This window comes from Archocentrus centrarchus, chromosome 13 (assembly GCF_007364275.1).
Source record: "Archocentrus centrarchus isolate MPI-CPG fArcCen1 chromosome 13, fArcCen1, whole genome shotgun sequence".
In the NCBI taxonomy this organism is placed as follows: Eukaryota; Metazoa; Chordata; class Actinopteri; order Cichliformes; family Cichlidae; genus Archocentrus; species Archocentrus centrarchus.
The window spans coordinates 4916290-4940191 of record NC_044358.1 but is presented as its reverse complement, the minus strand read 5'-3'; the positions used below and the strand labels follow the sequence as shown (position 1 = coordinate 4940191).

At 41.1% G+C, this 23902-nt stretch overlaps 1 protein-coding gene across 2 annotated transcripts in view; it reads right to left on the bottom strand.

Moving 5' to 3' along the window:
- Positions 1-23902, bottom strand: part of myo18ab (myosin XVIIIA b) — a 172399-nt gene that overhangs the window by 95961 nt on the left and 52536 nt on the right. For both annotated transcript variants that reach the window (XM_030743863.1, XM_030743862.1), the window contains exons 13-21: positions 22240-22330; positions 20753-20945; positions 20085-20171; positions 11901-12042; positions 11630-11789; positions 8758-8944; positions 7400-7604; positions 3874-3983; positions 1207-1272 (exon numbers count right to left, since the gene is read on the bottom strand). In XM_030743863.1, the coding sequence (XP_030599723.1) occupies positions 1207-1272; positions 3874-3983; positions 7400-7604; positions 8758-8944; positions 11630-11789; positions 11901-12042; positions 20085-20171; positions 20753-20945; positions 22240-22330 (1241 nt within the window). The remainder of the gene's footprint in view (positions 1-1206; positions 1273-3873; positions 3984-7399; positions 7605-8757; positions 8945-11629; positions 11790-11900; positions 12043-20084; positions 20172-20752; positions 20946-22239; positions 22331-23902) is intronic.

Here is a 23902-nt window from a genome sequence, read left to right as displayed (position 1 = left end):
TATATTTACTTATCGTCACTTGTACAGTTGTTAATATGGAAAGACGGGATTGATGCATGAGTAACACAAATTAGTGTATTACTTAGATGGTGTTCTCTGATGAAAATTACTTATTCAAATTATTCCCACACTGCATAAGGTACATAGCATAATTAGCCAGTAGGAGAGTAAGCACCCCAGTGTGTGAGTAGGTGTCACTGTGCCATGCCACATGAGCTGGTTGGACCCCCGTTTTTCTCATCTGCCAGTAAAAATATTGTGAAATAAGAGGAATTAGTAATGTTACTGATATGAGTGCCACAAATAAAAAATTTAAAAATTGTACTGAAAGGTTAACTTGGGGAGTCTACTGGTCCGACGGACACATGCCATCTCTAAGGCAAGGTTAAACTTCCTGCAGTATCTGCCAAGAAACTTCTCTAATTGACAGCTCAAGGCCCAGAATGTTCTTTATTCCACAGATATTCGCAGATCTAATTAGCAAAACTATCAGCCTGCCCTTTTGCTTGTAATTAGCTGAATTTTATCCTCAACAGTCTGCCAGTGTCTGACAGCTGCTTGGCAAGTGTCAGACACAGAGTGCAAAAAATACCCCCCCCCCCCCCCCCCCAAAAAAAAAAAAATAAGCACTGCGACTAGTGAACGTGCTCATGGAAGTGTGGAGACTTTGTCACTGCAGAGGAACAAAGGCACAACAAAGTGACCAGTTAGTGAGTAGAATGGAAAACATGTCCTAATTATCTGCTTAATTGCAAGGGCCAAATCATGAGAAGGTGTTTGGGTTTGATGCTTTTTGACAGCAACTCAAAACAGCAACAGCCAGAGAGAGTGTGATCAGGACAAGCTGCACAACATCTGTGTACAAAGTGTTGATGTAAACCTACAAAAATCTATATTGTAACAACAAATGTAAAGACAGCAAAGCAGACTGCAATTAAAAAGAAGAGCTCAGAGGAGCGCCATGATGAATATGACGTTAATTATTACTGTGAAGGAAATGTTGAGTCTGAAATAGCAGGAAACAGCATCAACAGATAATTAGAAGTGCAACAATACACAAAAGAGGGAAAAGTCTCATCTGCAAAAACAAGCTAAAATACAGGCCTCTCTGCTGACGTAACAAAGAATATGACAATGTTTTTGAGATGTTTCAGCTGTAACAGTCTTTCTATATATATTGAGATGAAAAGTGCATGCACCACTCACCCTGCTCAGCCCCATGTGGTAGCTACTCTTCTCCAGCTCCAAAGCCTCCAGTAACTCATCCACTGCCTGGAAAGCAGCAGAATGTAGACAGACAAATCAGTCCCAGTGTTTTCTGGTGCTTACCTATGTGTGGTCACGTGATCTGACTCCCAAAGGATGCAAGTTTAGTGCCATAGTAACAAATTCCTTCTGACACACACCTCCCTCGATTCTGGCTCGAAGGATTTTAAAGGACAAAACCAGACACACAGAGAAGCTACAGAGGTTCCTTCTCTGTCACATTTCACCTGCCGTGTTAAATAAACCTTTAAAAGACCAACTGCAGACTGTCTGACTGCAGGAGGGTCAACTCTGGGGTTGATATTGAACTGGGGGACTTTCAATACTTGATAATAAGACAATTTTAGTATTTGCTAAAACTGGGCTATAAAGCAGAAAAGAACAGGTCACAAATCTTTACTTCTATTTACTCCACTATGTGTTAAATTTAGCTATTCACAGATGCTGATTAGGACCGAAACATGCAGTGAAAGGGATGCAACAGATTTGGTGCATTTGGTAAACGTGTGTTTAGGGAGCGCACTCTTAGAAGAAGTGAATTTGTTCTCAGTACATTCGCATTTCTGTTTTGTGAAATCCTTGAACAGCTGCAATAAAAAGTTCATGTAATTACCAGGATTTTTATAGTAATTATTCTTAAAAGGTTTGTCTCATCCTTAACATGTCGACAGGACTTCATCATATTTTGTGCAGAGTTGGGATTTTGTTTGAAAAGGTTCATGATCTGGACATCACGGATGTGTTTAGTATATTTAATGACACTGAGTGAAACATCTGTGCTGATGATCCCACTGCAGGAAAGCTGATCATTGGCCTGTTTAAAAAAAATATGGCTTCTACAAGGTGTAACAGAAATATTGTTAATATCATAAGTGCAGCTTTTTTGGACGCATCCATGGATAAAAGTCCAGACTGCTGATTTTCACCAGTGTTTTTTGCTGCCTCTTGTGAGTGAATTGTAAGATAGAAGTCTCCAAGAAAGTGACAGACAGATATACTGAATCTGTCAGATAAGCAGGAGACTGGCATCTCATGGCTTTCTAATTAGTATAAAGCCAAAATGCAGCATGACCTAAAAGGACTTACAAAGCATGCAGCCCACTGACCCTCTGAAAGCAGGATACTAACAGTAAGAAACATCAGATGTCAGTAACAAACTTCAGATCTCAGGTACCGCAGAGGTTTAAGCCTCTCAGGGACAGAAAGCTGAAAGAAATGCTATTTGATGTGATAAATTTTCTTGCTGCTTTTTGCCTGTTTGGTCTGAAAAGCTCTTGGCAGGTGTGCCATATGGCTACTTACAATACTGCCACGTCATGCTGCATTGAGAGGAGCAGACAGAACTGGGCCTCAGCAGGAGAAAAATGGGGCCTTTGTTTGGCAGAATTAAATTCTCCAGCAAACTCAGCAAACCAACACGCTCTTTTCTCTTACTTTCTCCTTCCCTGAAAACCAATTTGTTAATATTATCCTCCAATTAAACACTCAGCTCTATCTCACAACACCTCCCTCTATGCTTTCCCACCACTGTTCATTCCCAACTCCCCAGAGATCTGGGTAGCATTTGTATGTTTTAGTGAGCTATCCTCTCTAAGCTCATCTCCAAGGAACTTTGAGCCTCTTCACTGCCGGTGTGTTGTAGAGTGGTACAGAGAGGAGCCCAAGACTCATCTGCATAACTGATGTTCTTATTCGAGCTTTTTAACAAAACACATCCTGCACCTTCTGAGACAAGACATGAAGGACCTTCGTGTAGAGATGTTTCCCCCCAGCACCATCATAAGACTAATCACACCTTAGTGCTAAGCTGCTATATACTGCCTGAAGAAATGTACAGAAGACATTAATCATATGCTCAAGGATGGTCCTAAACTATTCTGCCTCCTATACAAAAGAAATGGAAAGATAATGAGACAAGAAAAAAGTGGAAAGAGGCAAGGGAATGGATCGAGAGAGGGAGAGAGAGAAGAAAGAAAGAGCTCTTCCCACCGCTGGTAATTAATCAGTACAGTAGCTGAATGCTGCCATCCTGCACAATCATAATTAATTACACACAAGAGCAGGAGAGCAGGGAGAGTATACCGGTGAGAGGAGGAGGAGTGTCAAAGGAAGAATAAAGGAACTATGTACACAGATCCAAGTGTGGAGGGCAAACAGAGAAATACTACCTCCAGGTTTCATCCTTTCTACACTGTAGCTGATTTTGTGGGTAGGATTTTTTTTTTATTCTAAAGGTATCATCATCATTAGGTATTTCACTTACAAGGGCTAAAATGATCAATCTGCAGTTGAGATTTCCTGTTATTTACTCCACAGAATGGATTCAATGGATTTCCCTCAGTTTAACTCATCGCTGTATTTCATGTATTTTTTGAATAATCTTTCACAATGTTGAGCAACGTTTACTAAACAGTTTCCCCTTCTGAATTAACACGCGAATTCTGATTCAATCAAGACCAATGGCAATGTTAAGATTTAAAAAATAAAAGAGATAAATTATGTCTTTATGTAAGGACCTCTAGGAATGTTAGCAAGAGAGCAGTTTCCATTATATCAGCAGTCACTGTCTAACTGCAGAGTATCAGGCCAACCCTGCAAAGCACTCACCCTCTTCTCATCTGTGACAATGTAGTGCCGGCCATGCTTCTTGGTTAGATGAGGTGCCAGAACATCAAAGCGCCTGCGGAACTCAGAAAAAACCATGTGGTCTGGGTATCCTGGACGCAGGGAGGAAGAACAGAGAGGAGAGCATAAAACACAGAACATTAAGGTTAAAGCAGCATCTGTATCTGGAGGAAAAGCCAGCAGTGCATCAGCAGCCAACTTTGATTTTCACTACAGCTAGGAAAAAACAAACCAACTGGAAACATGGTGGAGCTTTGACAGGTAGACATGTATGCAGCTTCAGTTGTTTCTCAAGCCTTTACAGAGACAAAAGTAAGAATGTCTATGGGACAGTTTTACATTGGACGTCTTATGGCCGGGACTCTTTGTGGCCTCTGCTCTAATGAGTTACACGTGGCTTCCTGTGCCCAGTAGGTGAGCACAGGAAATTTAAATCATGTTTCTGGATATCATGTAGAAACCGTAATGAAAATACACAGATCAATCATAAACTTATGACCACCTGCATAATATTGTGCTGGTCCCCCATTTGCTGCCAAACAGCCCTGACCTATGGAGACATGGATCAGACTTGCTCCCTATGCATCCCACCCAGTAACAGGAGCCATGATGAAGAGAAAATCACTTTTACCCACTCCACCAGTCAGTGGTCGTAATCTTATGCTTGATCAATGTATGATATATAATATCATGATGTTTATGAGAAACTGCTGATATCCTGTTGCCACTAGCTGGCAATATGACTGTGAGTGAACATTGTCACATAGGTGTCTCCATTCTTGGATTCTCATCAAGTATTTGAATTTTCTTAACCTTTTGACCAAATCTCTGCACTTTGACCTTAACAGGTTTTTCAGTTAAAGGTCATGTTGATCATATTAAATCTCTGGGACGAGTTCATGACAGTACAAGGCCTGAAAATGGCAAAAATGCAGCAAAAACTGCATTCTAAATTCAAAATAGCCCATTTCACATACTGTAAATGGATATTTATGGATATTTTATAACACATTTTATGAACAAAGTAACTGTACTATATGTATTTTTTTTTTTTTAAATAATAATAATAATCCAACACCCTGAAACAGAACAAGTATTCAAGCAAAAAGTCAGAAAAACTATTAAAATCCTGCAAGGGGTTTAAAAAAATAAATTAAAAAAATCAGAAAACAATTTCTGTGTTTATTTTTGTCAAAAGTCTTGCTTCTGCATGTTGCACCAAATGTGCAACTGCTGCATCATAAGGGAAAAATAAATAATGGTTTGCAAAAATGAAGTCAAGAGAGAAAGGAAGAGCTGGTGCCACTTCAGATTTCTATTAACAAGACTTAACAGGACATAATATCGTCACCTCGTTAAAATAATGTCCTAAGTTGTTGTTTAACAAAAGTTTTATTTTTGCCTATATCATCATATTTTTGATGTTTCATTCAGTTTTTAGTCTTAACAGGGTGACAACATGAAAAAATGTATTTAAGGTAGCCAGTGGACGGACAGATTTACAGCATTTTTCTAGCGTTATTAAAGCAGCATTCACCTATTCATAAACACATTCAAATATGACTTTGTCTACCACACACACTCCCACACACAGATGGACGTATCAGGAGCAACTTGGTTCAGTTTCCTGCCCAATCCAGGACCCACCAGGTCGGACTGGTTTCACTTGTCTTGCTTCTTTTAATGCACATCACTAGCCTAGCACACACTCACACATAATGGGGACACATAATAACTATATATGCATAGAGCACTGCAGGCTCACTACAGGTGCTGGGGGCAGGCTGGAATGGTGGTGGGAGGTCACATCACAGGTCACCTACAGTAATGTATCCCACCTGCCTTCCATTTTAATGCACCTCACTAATCCCTTTACACAGTTAGGTGGAGATCAGGCTGAAAAAAAAACTCAATCAGACAATTGGAAAATATATTTTACTAGTTATAAAAATTTATAGATATTGGGGGACAGACTTGAATAACAAATCTATACACTCCATATATTATATAACCCCCCACCCCCCAAAAAATCGAAGGGGGTTATGGGTGATTTTTATTGTAATAGAGGTTGCGTGACTTGTGGGCTGGTTCAGTTTGGGGGGGTTCCAGGGGACTGGGGCTGTGCCTTCGGCACTCTGCGTCTCTCCTCCCTCGCTCCTGCTGTCTCTCTCATTGCCCAGGTGCCAGTGGGTTCTCAGGGGTGGGGGCTGGCCTGGTGTTTCTGTCCTGGTCTCTCCATGAGGGGTGGCTTCCCTTGGTGGGTGGGGTGTCATGCCAGCTACTGTATGTGGGGGTTCTATTGTTTCCTGGCTGGGTGAGGTGAGGGTGGTGTGAACGTTTGGGGCAGTGCAACCGGAAGATAGGTGGGGGCTGATGGGTCCTGCTGTCTTGGCTTTCCCCTTACGTTTATCTGCTCCCCCCTGCACTGTGTTGGCCCATGTGGTGCGGCCCCGGTGCTCTACCCCTGCGCCTGACTCTCTGGGGAGGTTGGCACCTTTTGCTCTGTTGGGGTTGGGTGCAGGGGGCTCAGGTGGGCATCCTGTGGGTCTGGTTATCCTGTACCACTGGGGCTGTGCCCCGGCATCCTGATTGTGCTGGCTGGTGTCCTTGCTGGGTCTGTTCGCAGTCCCTCGACTCACGCAGTGCTGTGGGCTCTTCTTTCTGGGTGCCCACACTGCCTGGATGAGACTGGGCTGTGCTCTCTGGCCTCTGCTGGGTCTTGGCTAGGGCCCCAGGCACTGGTGGAGACCTTCCTGCATGTTTCTGGCTCAGCACGCAGGTGCCCACTGCTTCTTGGTCTTTGCTGTAGGTTCAGTACACTTGGGGTTTCTGGGCTTATGTGGGTTCTCATCACCGATTTGTGTTATGATGTTTGGACTCTGGGGATTCTGGTGGCTTTGATGAGAGTGGGGTGTCCTAACCCCACTCTGCCTGGTTTGTTTCTGATAGTTTCTTTATCCTTGTTTAAGTGTCTGGTTACTGGGCCTCACTGAAATGCATTTTGCTGCCCTTGAAGGGATTTGGGAAAGATCACATGCATGCACTCACATCTGCGCGCGCGCGCGCACACACACACACACACACACACACACACACACACACACACACACACACACATGTATCCAGAGAATACCAGGTATCTCAGCCTGTAGCTGATGGCGCATATGGTATCTCAGATTCCTACCTGTTGCATCTACAGGATCAGGGCACCTGTCAATATTTTCCTGAGGCCCTTATGGAAAAAAAATTTCTTGCCCAAGGACATTTTGACTCGTGGAGCCCAAAGATCAAACCACCAACCTTCCAATTAGTGGCGTTTACCTCCTGAGCATATTTAAGTTCTCTCAGAATTTAAATGTAAGAACAAAGAGGTACATCCAAATTGGGAGTTTACGCAGTGCCAACTGTTTAGACATTCAGGTTTAAATGGGATGTGCAGCTGGCTAACAGTAACATAACAATGACCAGACAGAGTGCTGAAATTACATACATATAACATTGTGGTTACCTTGCCTGTAGATGCGCAAAGCATCTAGCAGCTTGGATCCTCGGAGCTGAGCTCTCAGGAGGCTCACATCCAAAGTCATAAGTCCTGAGTCAGGGCTCTCCCCATGTGTCATACGGTGATCACCTCCTCCCACTGCCTCTACTTTGGGCAGAAGGCAATGGACGAAGTGAACCTTGGAACGACGCACCATGTCAATCAGAGCATCCTAAAAATAGAGAGTTGACATCAGTTCCCAAGAGTCCATGCTCCTCATGTTCCTCTTTAGAGAACAATCTAACATGCTCTACTCTCTGGGAGTCTACCACTCTGTCTACTGCCGTTTTTTGTTGAAGGTTCTGCACATCCACTCTGTTTTTAGTCACACTGGCTAATTAGACATCATGTAAAGAGTAAGTCAGCATATGATATAAGAAGAGCACTGATGAGAGGGTGCCAACGCACAGCTGTTTTGGATTTGTAACAAGGGAAGGGGGAGGGGGCGGGATAATTTTGTCAAAATGTATGACAGATTTACGGCCCTCAGTCAACATGTAGCCCTTGTGACAGTGAACACGTGTGTGAAGTTTGATGGGTCTAGCTTGAACAGTATGCATCTATGGTGTGAATTTGAACATCCCAGGTCCCATCATTCTTGAGTTACGGCCAAGTTTTTGTGGAACAGACGCCGCTGACACCAAGGCGATCACAATAGCTCGAGTTTTTCTTTGAAACAGCTACGCTGAAAACAGTAAGAGTGTTAAGCTACAGCGCCCAACAAGTACTACAAAAGCAACACAATGTTGAGAGAAATGCCTATAAATACATTTTTAACGGGCCCACGCCTGTGAGATGAGATTATTTATTTAAAATAAATGCAAATAAATGTATGCATGGACTACATGTGTGACCATTTATATACTTACAGAATATATTTTAATATTTTACCAATTTTTTGTGGCTTTTAAGAAACAACACAAACATGTACAAAATGCCCAATTATATTTGGGTGCTGAAAGCAAATTGTGAATTTGACGGAGACTCAAAATATAAACAATAAGCTGAGAAATCTGGGATCTGGTGGAGCTACAGCAAACTGTCACAACATTTGGGGCTCTAATTTATGGCTAAAAAAAAAAAGAGCAATTATTAAAAAAATAAAAACAAAACCAAATCAAAGTTAGTCCCTTTCCTTTATTTAACCTGCTTAAGATTTGGTCCTGGGCTAAGACAGGTTAACTTGCTTTACGAATGGAGAAACCTGTGCATGCATGCAAACGCCACGCTGCCTTGCCCAGGGCTCGAGCACACGACCCTCTTGATCTGAAAAAACAGGACTAATTACTGACCAACACTTTTTAACGACGCTCCCCTCCACTTACCACTTGGAGTTTGACTTGGATACACAGACTCTTCTTCTTGACAGCAGCCACACCTGTAGTGAAGGTTTTCCTCATGCTGGTGGCTCGCCGCAGGGCGAGCTGGGAGCTGCCCTCCAGACCGGCAATGGAGCCTGACAACACTGTGGCCCCGCTGGCCCGGCCCATAAACAGCGCGCTGATGTTCTTCCTGAAGTGACAGAAAGATGGCAGGGATTTGTATAAATGCACATCACTAAGAACATATCATTTCCTTCTGCATCAACCAAGAATTCACAAGACAATATACAACGAACTAATCTGTTTGCAGTCATGGCATATTCTACTGTCTGGAGAGCCATATGTTGGTGAGCTGCTTCCTGCATTATTTGGCTCATTCTGTTGCCTTCTGGTCTCAAACAGTTGTTCTCACTTCTTTTCTTTTTTTTAAGTCCTTTTGGCTGCTGAAGGCCTGACATGGATTCTCAAATCTGCAGTTCTTGCCTTTTAGAACAAATTATTTAGCATTAGCTAGATGGAATGGGATGGAATGAGTAACCAGGGGAGAAGTATGGCAGACGTGGGAGAAATAATTTTACTGTTACTGTTTCTTTTTTCTTTTTTAATTCTTTTATTCCTTTCCCTTCAAAAGGCTTCCCCTTTTGCCAGGCCACAGTTGTAAATAAGAATTTGTTCTTAATCTGTTCACCTGGTTAAATAACGGTTTAAATTAAAAAAAATAAATAAAAATCACAAAGGAATTTCATGAAATGAACTGTCTATGCGTTGCCCTACTTGGGGATTTTGCTGCTGTTACCGGTGAGTGATGTTCAACTGAATCCTGGTCCAGTTTCTTTATGTGGCGAGTTCAGCAAAGAGGTTCGCAATTCCCAAGCAGGTTTGTGCTGTGACAGTTGTGACATATGGTTTCATCGTAAGTGTATGACTATTTTTATTAAGGAATATCATGCTCTTGGTAGGAGTAATGATGGCTGGTATTGTAACTGATGTCTTTTACCATCTCCATTGGACTCATTTTTTGAGGACAAGAAAGGTCGGACAAGAAATGTTGCCAGATTTTAGCACTAAGGACACACCTCAATCAGTAAGAGGAGTGAATCAGTTTGGCTGGAGTTAAGTTTACCAAAGACTAAATCAATTCTGCTTGGTGTGTGCTATAGGCCACCTCACAAAAGTAACTTTTTTGACAAACTTGAATGTTCATGTTTGAACACCGTATCTTTGGATAAGTTTGAATGTGTAATTATGGGGGATTTTAATCGTAAATCCAGTGCTTTGTTTTGCTCAATGTCTAGATTTTTATCAGTTTGATTTGACTCAGATAATAAATGAACCAACACATGTGACCCCTGCTTCAGCTACAATAATAGATTTGATCTTTGTATCAGATCAAGGAAGGATTAAAGATTCTGGTGTTCTTAACTGTTGTATAAGTGATCATTCGTTAATATATTGTATACGGAAACAAACCAAAAAACACGGTGAATAAACATGAAACTATTACAGTCAGATCATCAAAAAAATTATAGCAAGGAAAAATTTGAAAATCTTCTTCTTAGCATTGATTGGTCTGAGATTTACACTTGTGATGATGTGTAACAGGCTTGGTCACTTTTTAAGTGCAAATTTCTTACTGCTGTGGATAAAACATCACTATTTAAGACAGGTTAAGGTTAAAGGTAAGGGTTAAGGGTAATACAGAATCTTGGATGACAGGAGAGATTTTACACCTGATACATGAAAGGGATTAATGTTTATAAGAAATTCAGAAGGACTTCAAACGATGAACTTTACAAATGGTACACTGCATTATGTAACAGTATCCAGTACAAGAAAAAAGCAGAAAAGTTTGAATAAATTAATTCTAAAATTATTGAATATCATAGTGAAACCGAAAAAGTTGTAGAATGTTTTGAAACGTGTTAGTAGAGCAACTAAAAATAAGGCTCAGTCGAGTGTTATCGGTCTTAATATGGGTAATGAAGTTTGCTATGATCTTGTAAAAGTATGTAACAAGTTTAATGAATTTTTGTTGTTTCTTATTTAGTTCGCAAACTGCCTAAGAGCACTGGTAAATATGGCAGAACACCTGTTCAACAATTTTATAATAGTGTGTGTGTGTGTGTGTGTGTGTGGGGGGGGGGGGGGGTATCTTTCTCTGGTATCTAAGGAGGATGCATGCTAGATTTTGTCAAATTTGAATGCAAGTAAGGCTACCAGCTTGGATCAGTTATCACCCAAATTTGTTAAAGATGGTGCTAAGATAATCTCGGAACCCCTTGCCTATATTTTAAACGTTTCTTTTTCTTTAGGTCAAATTCCAGATGATTTAAAGATGGCAAGGGTTATTCCGCTACATAAGAAAAACTGTAAAACAGATCCTGGTAATTACAGACCTGTCAATTCTTTCTACCATATCTATATTATTTGAGAAAGTTGTGTATAAACAACTGTACCGCTACCTCTCTGATCAGAATCTCTTGTATGAGTTTCAATTTGGTTTCCATTCATCTTTTTCGACTGAGGCTTGCTTGGTTCATCTTATGGATTAGATGGATTACATTAGAATGGAACAAGATGAAGGTAATTATATTGGGATGGTTTTGTTAGATCTTCAGAAAGCTTTTGACACAGTGGACCATGGTATTTTACTAATGAAACTTGAAGCTATAGGGTTTCTTAAATCAGCATTAGACTGGTTTGCCTCATATCTGCAGAATAGACAGCAATATGTTGAATATGTTGTACTAGCTTCTCTGTCAGGGAATGGATGTGCAAAAAAAAAAAAAAAAACATGATAGCAGTGATGACTAATCCCTGCATACTCTGTTCTATTAAACTGGATGTTGTGCATGTTTAGACAGAATCCTCATACTTCTGGGAGTCTTGCAGCAGGGTGGCAGCATTCTGGGCAGCAGGGTTGTGCTTGGCATGGTTCAACCAGCCCTGAGTGTTGTACTCCACCCAGTTAGTCCCATGGCTGTGGCCCAGCAGGAAGAGGTGGGGCTTTTCTCCTCGCAGAAGCAGACTAGCTCCTGCAACAGAAAGGAAATATTCCCTCACGGTGTATCAGGATTATGATCTGTGCTTCTCCAGAAAGCCTCAACTGATTGCTTTAAGAGGCAGCTATGTGTTTGAGTACTCACCTTTGTCTTCTCCCTGTGCAGAGCCATAGTAGCTGAAGAGTCTCTCCAGCATGGTTTCCTCTGAACCTCCTGGCTGAACAGCCTCCTCCTCCATGAGCCACAAAAGGCCTCGAGCTTCATCCGTCCTGGCCAGAGTACGAACCTGTGATGAGCAAAAATGGGTGAAAACGCAACATGAGTATGGAGGTTTGTATCTATCACTTTCATCATAGGGCAGTGACAGCAGTAACTTCATCCACTTATTTACCACAGCACTGATTTAAATTAAAGAGCGAAGAAAGACCCTTAAAGTTAATATTCTAGTTTTAAGAAGTTTTTCCATCCTATCCTAACACAATATGACTGCACTCAGAGCTCAGTGAGCTGGCAAACTCACACAGGCTAACATACTCGGCAGCAGCTGAAATCTTTAAAGTACAGTAAGAAGTAATCATTATCAGTGACATCAACAAGGATTTAATACATTTCTATTTCCCAATCCATGTAATAAGAGCAACTATTCTATTGGAATAGACCAAAACTAAGATTCTGCTGTAAGCCATTTTGAATGCCTATCATTTTTCTATGTATAAATCAATGTTCAATTAATGCTGGCAAATTAGCACCAGAAGTCTAACAGTGTAAAGAAGCAAAGGGCTCCCTGCTTCACATTTTTTATTTGCTCCTCAATCTGCATATTGTCCATGGTGCAAAGAATTAAGCTTTCATGGTGGGTAAAAAAGGTGTTTTAACAGGCAGTTTTCTAAGGTGGCTATGGTTCCTCATGTCAGCAGAATGCAACAAATATGATACTTTCCATATTTTTGAAATACAGAATGTGTTATTTAAAAAAAAAAAAATGTTTTGTTTTTTTTTTTGCTTCCGGTAAAAGCAACCAGCTCCTTATCAAAGCACAAAGACTTGGTTGCTGATTGGTTGCTTTGGTTATATGCCTTTATAACCTTAATAGCTGATTATAAAATTACTGTTGTCAGTATAAAGTTGCATTGTAATCAAACTCTTCATAGAATGGCTCGGATTGTTGCATTTGTGGGCTTGGCGGAGATCAGACAGGCAGCCTTTGATGAAAACAGAAAGTTAGCTAACTCTCAAGGCTTGTCTGAATTAAAGAAGAGGCTTGGGATTGTGTTGCTGAACAGTAATTAGCAGCTAAAGAGGTATTTGAATTCTTTACAGAGATTTAAAAAAAGGTTGTTGTTATTTGACCAGAGATAACAAACTAGATTCACATTCAGCACCTCTATTGTTAACATTATTGTTAATAACAAGTTGCAAGTCACAGTGTGTTTCCATTTCTATGGGTCTTCTGGATGTCATTAGTAATGCAGCTATTAATTAACCCAAAAGGTACTGGAAAAACGCATGTTTGTATGATATGACATGGTGATACCTCTAAAATGATTCGATCAACAACATTAGAATTAGATTAATTATAATAATTTGTTGGTCTAGTAATTAGCACTACATGACATCACACACACACACACACACAATTACATTAGATGTCTTTCTGATAGATGTTTTTTTTCTGAAAATGCTGTAATTAAGTTTAAGGAAGTGATTCCTGCACTGTTATCTTCTTTGATGCCAACACAATGCAGAGCAGCTACCTAAACTCTACTCCCACAGAGGTCAATTATCGTGTTAATAGAGTTACATCCTCACTGCGTATGATCCTGGATAATGTGGCTCCTAAAAAAGAAGGCAACAAATCAGAGATGCTTGACTCCCTGGTATAACTCACAAACACGCATCTTAAAGCAGATAACACGTTACAAGTTACAGAGGAAATGTCACTGCACTCATTTAGGAGATCTTTGTTTTGCCTGAAAAAATAGTTTGTTGCTGTGTAAAAAAGAACTCTCCATAAAGCTGGGACATATTGCTTATTTACGCTGAAATAGGCTTCACCCATCTCTTTTCACTCCCTGCTCCATTTATTCATTATTAGACTTTATTTACTATTTATTCGGCTCTGGCTCTTTCTCACTGAGCCTGGTTTTACTGGAGATTTCTTCCTGTTAAAAGGGAGTTTTTCCTTCCTACTGTTGCCAAGTGCTTGCACTCAGGGGGTTGTCCGATTGTTTGGGTTTCTTTCTAATATTCTAGTGTCTTTACCTTACAGTATAAAGTGCCTTAGGGCGACTGTTGTGAATTGGTGCTAAGTAAACAAAATGTGAAAGGGCATGTGAGAGGCAGCGTGATTCTCTGGACAAGGTTCTGCTGGGAAACCTTGGTGTTTCTCTCAGTGTTATTTTGACCTGTGCCACCTACCTTAACATTGCTACAGGCTCTTGGCAACAGTACTCTGTTATTATAGTGGCCCCTTTCAACAGAATGATGCGCCTTTCCTCACTGCACAGATTGCTCAGGATTGGTTTAAAGAACAAGTCAGAACAAAAAGTTTAAGCTGTTGATGTGGCCTCCAATTCCAAGGTGCTGGATTTGAAAGCCACATCCTTCAAGGCCAATTCTTGGCCTCAATCAAACGAAGCACCTGTGAGATGTGCTAGAAAAACAAGTTCAGTCCACAGAGGCCCTGTACTGCTAGCGCTTTCAAGTCTGTAGATTCCCTGCCTTAAAAAGTCAGAGCTGATTGGCAGGATGAGCGGACCCACACAAAATTAGGCAGGTGTTTTTAATTTTGTGGCTGAGCAGTGTATTATCTGTGAATGCGTGTACATAATGTGTCAATCCATCTAGGGGATCATAAAAAGGATTTTCTCTCTTTTATATAAATCAGAAAGTTGAATGTGTGAATATTCCCTGTAAGTCAGTCTGGTCTCAAGGCTTCATCTCAACTGTTGACCCGTTAGATCAAACTGACCTCAGATTCACACATGCCAACAAACAGAAATCCATCCTACAGTCTTGTTGATAAAGCTGCATCTACACGCATTGTGTTAATATTCAGGTACTGGTTACCTAGGTAATCCTCTAATGTATTTATTACCCAGTCATATGTCAGTCTATGTTATCTTGCTCTCTCATTGGTAGTCACTTCAATTGCTTGCCTGGAAATTGAGAAGTTTATCTCAGGTTCCACCCACTTTGAGTTGCCAGCGGTTGTTTCACCCATAATCACCTGAAGTCATTATTCACTTTCTGTGGTCTCTGTCACATTGCTGTGAACTGCTTCAAGTGTGGATGCAGTTTAAGGTTGTTCAGCTAATATCTGGGGGATCTGATAGAGGCCTTAAACATAGATTTAATTTCCTTTGAAACTAGAACAATCAACACAGTTTGGAACAAAAAAAAATGTGTTTATCCTACATAATTACTGTAATTAAGACCATTTTCTAATTTGCCAGCACTCGTTAAAGTTTGAAAAGCACAAACTGTTAATATAATGTTTCACTAAAACTTTAAACTGCATACTCTCATGATTCGATTCCACTTCAAACAGTAATACACACTATCTTATATTTACTCTAACTTTAAGAAAATTGGAATACAGTACATGCTTCAGCTTCATCTGGGCCACAGAATCATCTACAAAGGCCAAGTGCTGCATATATTTGTACAACTGATAACATACAGGCTTTCAGCAAGAAGGCAATCAGTGAGTGGAGAGAAAAGGCAGACCCTTTCAAGCTACAAAGGAGAAACACATCATAAATTAGATTTCAATTAATAATGCTGATCTAGGACAAATTCCAAAAGGAAACGGGACAAATAACAAGAAAATGTGAAACTCTCACAGAAAACCAGCACATGGTCATGAGTTAAAAACAGCTGCAAGAGCTAGCATCTGGCAGAAAAAAACAACAAGAATACCACAACGTAAACATAAACAACAACTCTAATATTGTCACCATCATGTATGTTAATTAAACATTAACATATGACAGAAAAGCAGTCCAGTGTATCAATACCACACACACAATAATGAAGAGAAAGTGGAAATATCACCAAAGGCGTTGGGGCTCTGCTGACTTTAACTGAGGCTACAGTCAGGCGATTGAAGGAATACCTCCAAGGATATTGGAGTGTGCGGGGGGTTTGCCCATCCAGCCTACACATGTTTTGTGGACTTGGCATTCGACCGCATCCTTTGGGGTAACCTGTGGGAGGTGCTGCAGGAGTATGGGGTGTCTGGCCCGTTGATGTAGGCCATTCAGTTCCTGCACAACTACAACAAGAGCTTGGTCCGCATTGCCGGCAATAAGTCTGACTTGTTTCCTGTGGGTGTTGGACTTCGTCAGGGGTGCTGTTTTTTCACCAATTCTGTTCATAATTTTTATGGATAGGATTTCTAGGCATAGCCAAGTGGCAGAAGGCTTCCACCTTGGTGACCTCAGAATCTCATCTCTCCTTTTTGCAGATGATGCAATCCTGTTGGCTTCATCAGGTTGTGGCCTCCAGTTCGCAGTGGAACAGTTCACAGCAGAGTGTGAAGCGGCTGGCATGAGAAATAGCACGTCTAAGTCTGAGACCATGGCCCTTAGTGGGAAAAGATAATGGAGTGCCCACTCCAACTCAGGGACGAGTTGCTGCCCCCAGGAGGAGGAGTTACAGTATCTCGGGGTCTTGTTCACGAGTGATGGGAGAAGGGAGCGGGAGACTGAAAGACGGATCGGGGCTGCTTCTGCAGTGATGTGGACCCTGTACCGGTCTGTCGTGGTAAAGAAGGAGCTGAGCATGAAAGTGAGGCTGTCAATTTACTGGCCAATCTACGTCCCTACACTCACCTATGGTCGCAAGCTTTGGGTAGTGACCAAAAGAACGAGACTGCAGATGCAAACAGTACAAACAAGCTTCCTCCGAAGGGTGGCTGGCCTCTCCCTTAGAGATAGGGTGAGGAGTGCAGCCATTTGGTAGGGGCTCAGAGTAGAACCCCTACTCCTCCACATCAAAAGGAGCCAGTTGAGGTGGTTTGGATGAGGTGATCCGGGCATGTCCTACCAGGAGGAGGCTCCGAGGGATGTTAAAGTCACCCACTATAATTATTTTGAGCACTGAGCACTGAGCACTAAATCAGATAAAAAGTCAGGCAGAAACGCTGAGTAATGGCCAGGTCAACAATAGAGAACAACAAATAAAACAGATTTTTGAATTTTCCAGTTAGGGAGGACAAGGCTGAGAGTCAGGCTTTCTAATTAATTAAAGCTGGAGTGGAAGATTGCTGCTACTCCTCCTCCTCGACCTGTGCTTCTGTTAGTATGACTCAGGGGTGTTGTTTCATTTAAACTCATTTAAACTAACATAAGGCAGAATAAATCAATATGTTGACCAATTATGAAATCATGTCCTAAAGGGGAATTTTATGTTTCATGTTTAATAATGTCTGTGTAGATTCTCAGTCATCCAGGTCATAGTAGTCTCTGGAGCTTGAAAAAGGCGACTGGACTTCTTTTTGTTTCTTGAAGACGTTTCACCTCTCATCCGAAAGGCTTCTTCAGTTCTCAACCAAATGGTGGAGAGACCCAGGTATTTAAACCCCTGTGGGCATAGTCCCCTGGAGGTGGTTATGACCCTCTATTGATCATGTGCGTGAACACATGTGCCCAGGTGTGAAGGGGGCGTGGGTCATATTTAATCAGTGGTTTCAGTTGAAACCAATTTAGGACTCCGCTCCATTGTTTCCTGTGGCCTATTGAGGTCACTGGAACAAAGGTGTGAATGGGGGTTGAGACGTCTGGGAAGGGAGCTCAGGACAGCACTGTAAGCGGGGGAAAGTTGGTGACGTAATCCACCTCCTCTGTTCAATGATGGTTGTTCACAGTGGACATAGATGGCTTCTTTCACTCCTCTTTCAAACCATCTGTTTTCCCTGTCCAAAATGTGAACATTGGCATCCTCAAAAGAGTGCCCTTTTTCCTTCAGATGCAGATGTACTGCTGAATCTTGTCCTGTCGAGGTGGCTCTTCTATGTTGTGCCATTCGTTTGTGAAGAGGCTGTTTGGTTTCACCAATGTAGAAGTCCGAGCACTCTTCACTGCACTGAACAGCATACACTACATCGCTGATCTTGTGTTTGGCGGGTTTGTCCTTGGGATGAACCAGTTTTTGTCTTAGGGTGTGACTTGGTTTGAAGTATACTGAGATGTCATGCTTGGAGAAAATTCTTCTGAGTTTCTCTGACAAGCCCGACACATATGGGATGACAATGTTGTTCCTCTTGTCCTTCCTATTCTCTGTAGTTTGTGTTTGGCCTTCATTCCTGTGCATCTTAGCTGATTTGATGAAGGCCCAGTTGGGGTAACCGCATGTTTTGAGGGCTTTCTTAATGTGTGTGTGTTCCTTATGCTTCCCTTTTGCCTTAGAGGGAACACTTTCCGCACGGTGTTGTAGGGTCCTGATCACCCCAAGTTTGTGTTCCAGAGGGTGGTGGGTGTCAAGCCCACACACTTTCCGCACGGTGTTGTAGGGTCCTGATCACCCCAAGTTTGTGTTCCAGAGGGTGGTGGGAGTCAAGCCCACACACACAGACCAGTATCTCCTCTTTGACTCCCACCACCCTCTGGAACACAAACTTGGGGTGATCAGGACCCTACAACACCGTGCGGAAAGTGTTCCCTCTAAGGCAAAAGGGAAGCATAAGGAACACACACACATTAAGAAAGCCCTCAAAACATGCGGTTACCCCAACTGGGCCTTCATCAAATCAGCTAAGATGCACAGGAATGAAGGCCAAACACAAACTACAGAGAATAGGAAGGACAAGAGGAACAACATTGTCATCCCATATGTGTCGGGCTTGTCAGAGAAACTCAGAAGAATTTTCTCCAAGCATGACATCTCAGTATACTTCAAACCAAGTCACACCCTAAGACAAAAACTGGTTCATCCCAAGGACAAACCCGCCAAACACAAGATCAGCGATGTAGTGTATGCTGTTCAGTGCAGTGAAGAGTGCTCGGACTTCTACATTGGTGAAACCAAACAGCCTCTTCACAAACGAATGGCACAACATAGAAGAGCCACCTCGACAGGACAAGATTCAGCAGTACATCTGCATCTGAAGGAAAAAGGGCACTCTTTTGAGGATGCCAATGTTCACATTTTGGACAGGGAAAACAGATGGTTTGAAAGAGGAGTGAAAGAAGCCATCTATGTCCACTGTGAACAACCATCATTGAACAGAGGAGGTGGATTACGTCACCAACTTTCCCCCGCTTACAGTGCTGTCCTGAGCTCCCTTCCCAGACGTCTCAACCCCCATTCACACCTTTGTTCCAGTGACCTCAATAGGCCACAGGAAACAATGGAGCGGAGTCCTAAATTGGTTTCAACTGAAACCACTGATTAAATATGACCCACGCCCCCTTCACACCTGGGCACATGTGTTCACGCACATGATCAATAGAGGGTCATAACCACCTCCAGGGGACTATGCCCACAGGGGTTTAAATACCTGGGTCTCTCCACCATTTGGTTGAGAACTGAAGAAGCCTTTCGGATGAGAGGTGAAACGTCTTCAAGAAACAAAAAGAAGTCCAGTCGCCTTTTTCAAGCTCCAGAGACATGTTTAATAATCCACATTTAATTGTTTTATTCTTTGGTGCATTTGAGGATGCTAAATAGTTTGGGGGTTTTTTGTGAATTTTTATGCTTAAGTATTTTTTTTTTTGCAGATATCTGGTTTGTTTATATATAATAAAGTGATTCAGCAGAGAGTGTGCTTTGGATAAAGCATGTGAAGATTACACTATTAAATAAGTCGTTCTCTAGAGTAATCAAGCTAAACAAAAAGACCACTGTGGTCAGTAACAGGAACAGGTAGTGAGAGCCAAGGCAATAAAGAACCCGTTACACAGGCTACTGCAATACTTAAAATTGACTCTGCTTTCTGCTGAACCTCATTCGAGTCTGAAGTGCAGAACAGAGTTTTCTGTCCCAGATTTCAGATCATCTGGCTCCAGCACACATTGGTGCCTGCTTTGCTAAATTGGCCATAGAGCTACAACTATTTGCATTTGCCAGCAGTGATGAAAAGAGCGATTTGCTAGCTCAGTGGTACTTTGGAGCACTCATTTGCCTACAGCTTCATTTGCATTAATGTCTCCCTGAATGATGATTGAAATTTAGGCCCAGATAAACCACCCTTGAATCTGGAGCTGAATACCTCAAGGATGACTGAACATAAATACAACTTTAATGTGTGCTGTTATTAATACCACATATTTCTCACGATAGGTTTCAGGTGGGAACAAAACAAAGAGTGTAGTGAGATTTGCTTACCAGAGCTTGGGTTGAGGCTTGATCAATAGCTGCTACAGACAATGAGGTGCTGGACTCTATGTCATCTAAAGCAAGCTCTATGTTTTCCTAGATGCAGGAGGGGACAAAAGCTCAGGTTAGTAACCTAGAGGACATATACCAGCAGAAGACGAGATCATCAAAAAAATCATGTTTGGCTGTTCATTTATATCATGAAATTAGCCATTATTAGATTGTAGATTGGGTTGAGTGCAGGTACATTTGTTTAGAAAAAAATAGTTTGGGAAAATTTTCTACCCTTCAGGTTGTGAGGTAACGGTGCATTCTGCAGTAGGTTAAAATTTCTCACCATCAATTTCTCAACTTTTGAGTTTTTGCATATTTATACAAGTCCTGAAGCTCAATTAATCGTATAAACTCCAGATCTTGATGTTAATCATTTCCATTGGAACTACTTCCAACCATAAAAGCAGTCTGTAAGAAATTTGCTGAACCCCATGTACTGATCTCCCGTGCATCTTAAATCCTGATAAATTAAATCCAGAACTATCTGTACAGGCAGATGCCCGAGGAAAATATAAATGCGATGTAATTTCACTGCATGTGACTATTATTTCAGGCATTAAAATCAATGTATGAAATATGTTTATGCTCTGTCCCTGCTTAGTGTAATGCTCCTCCAGCTGCACCTCCTTGTATCTCTCCAGCTCCTTGACAAAGGTGCGTTCATGAAACAGAGTCTGCAGCCTCTCCTGGGTGTAGTTGTGGCAGAGTTCTTCAAAAGTGGCTCCCCTCTGCTGCTGAGCCAGCCGAGGGTTCTGGAAACCCGGAGTGTCAACGATCAGCAGGGAGCACAGCGAGTGCTGACTAGACTTAAGGGCCCTGAGGGACACAGATAAATCATGAGGCTTTAGTAAAGTCACTCTGACACTATGAAGCTGCAGACTGTTGGATGAGTTAAACAGTACATTAATCATTATAATATTTGAAGACACTCTATGAAATATTTTACAAAAAAAATACATCAAAATATCACATGCTGACAAAAAAAATGCTTTTCTGGGATATTCAGACTTTGCACCTTTGTTTCTCTGTATGTGTATGATTAGGAATTAAATTGCCGGTCAAACTGTTCGATTTTTAGAGATGTGTTTGTATCAAATTGATCAATTTTCAGCCCCTGCTGATCATAATCACACAGTCCAAGTGTTCTTTATCAAAAAGCATGAATTCTCCAAATTACACTGAATCAATGTTCAGTTTATGTCCTTTTGCATTAAATGTATCCTCTTTAAACTGTTTAAAATGCTGCACATACTCTGGGGGGTGCCACAGAAGGCATTTCTACCAAACACAGTCACAGGTCCAGACAGAATGTGCAATTTTCTCAATTAAACTGATATCTGTGAATAACACCATGTGGTCAGTCTTGACAACAGCAGAGCATATTGAGACAAATTTAATCTGCACAATACAAAATAAACTGGAAATATCACAGTGATTTCACAGCTGCCTGTCTGCCAGTGCCAAGAATAAAGACAAAAGTCAAAATAAAAGATTCAAAAATAGACCAATCACAACAGTAAAACCACTGACTAGAGACAGTCAATAACAAAGATCATCTGATTGCAAACCTTGGGTAGTGGGATTCATGTGGATGCTACTTTGACATATATTACCCATCTAAGCAGTGTTACAGACCAAGCACAGCTTTTCACTCCAAGGACCCTCCCCAGCAGAGGCAGTCTGCTGAGTTCTGGGGACCACAGTAAACATATTTGGACCAATGTAGCCAGCAAATATCTGGGCCAGGACTTTCTGTTCCATCTGCTTGTCAATGCTTGTTAATGCAGATACATTTTAAAAAGCTAAAAATGACCAAATATCTGCACATTTATGACGCTCCAGATAGTTTGTACAGGGCAGATGGCTGGACAAACCACCTGTCTATCACCAGCTATTATGGGCCTAAAACATCCCATGACTCCCAAAAGTTCCTGACAGGACACTGACTGGTTTGACAAACCAAGGTCTGGTGACAAGTGCAAAGCTTGTCAGACAAGATGAATTCTTAAATGATTTTGTAAGAATCCCACTGTCTTGCAAGATCAGGAAAAATCCAAATTGGATCTGAATAATGTAGTGACATAATTTGAGGTAAATGCTGACACCAAACCTGTTAATGAGGGAGATGACAAGCGTGAAGAGCTCCGAGTACAGTCCTGAAGCCATGGCCTCCAAACACTCCAAAGCTGTGACTTTAGGGCCTGAGAGATAGAAGGGATACACATGACAGTTTACACATATTTCACAACCTACTTTTTTAGACAGCGTTTGTAAATAGACAAACATCTGCACCCAAGAAACAACAATAACAAAAAAACCCCATCAGGTATCCTCCCATGATTAATGAGAATATAAGATTAATGTAGAAGTCAGGATAACATTACAGCCCCTCATAACAGAAACCCTTCAGCAGACATCTGATTACCTTCTGCAAAACTATTTTGCCCTAATTTGGAGGCCTTGCCTTAAACTTTTATCCAAATACTTTTAGTCACCCCTGGCTTAGTAAAGATATAATACATGTTCCAGCAAAAATATGTTTTCAATATTAACAATAATCATTAAATCAAAACAATTTCAAATATGCTGTAAGAGACCAACATTCTGTGATTATCTTTAACATCTCTACAAATACTTTTTGGTAACCACATCCTAGAACAGACTCAAAAAATGTCCATGGTAAACAAATTAGAGAAAGCACACACTGCACTCTTGTAGAAGGGTGTATACTACATAATGCCTTTTTATTTATATAATCCATAACAATAATCCAGATCTAATGCATACTTACAAGGTATTCACATGATAATATACTCATGTGTGTACAGGAATATGACTACAAAGTGCACCCATACTACATAATCTGCTGATATAAATGTATTACATATAACATCACTATAATCATAAGGCAACCATGCACAAAACATAGTGTAACGATTTTGTTTACATTTGAGCAATATTGCTGAGCAGTAGGTATGGTTTTAACATTGCTCAATGATGAGTGGTAATCTGTACTATTTATTTATGTACTATTTATGGTCACGGGTCATCCCTGACCAACATGTTATACAATGCTCAGCCAATCAGAAGTTAGATTCAATAGGCTCATGAATAAGTTTTCAGCCTAGAACTGATGTTACTATAAATAGACTCGTTGCCTACAAACTTGAGATTCCCCAGTTCCTCACTATCTAGCTACTGCCAGCTGTTCAGCGACCTAGGTCAGCTGCAAGATATGGGAATCCCAACTTTCACTCCCCATACTTTCCCACATTTCACTCAATAATCAAGTCAAGTGCATATAGCCAATCACACAGCACAATATGATCACATGATTAGGCTAAGCCAATCAGGCATAAGAAAGAGGCTGCATATCATTAGTATAATATGATCATAGAATTAGCAGCCTGAAAGTCCATGTTGTTTACTCTCCACTTCAGATACATATACCCAAAGTGTACAAAGCATACTAATAATACGTGTCCTAATACCAGAAATATGAATATTGCATTGCACATTATTGAAGGGTAGAGAATGCATATGCCAAATTTTATGGCTCAGCTCCTTGTGGCTTTTGGAGTCTATAGACTGGAAAGGTAAAACCTCACAGACAGACGCACGGATGCTACGATGACAATATCCTCCTGCTTTATTTTACACGTAACGATAGAAAGACAAAAAAATATTTGATGAAAATATCAAAAATGTTTAGGGCCATTCTATTTTTTAATTTTAGAAAATATCTTGTAGTAGCAAAGAAAATAAACATAATA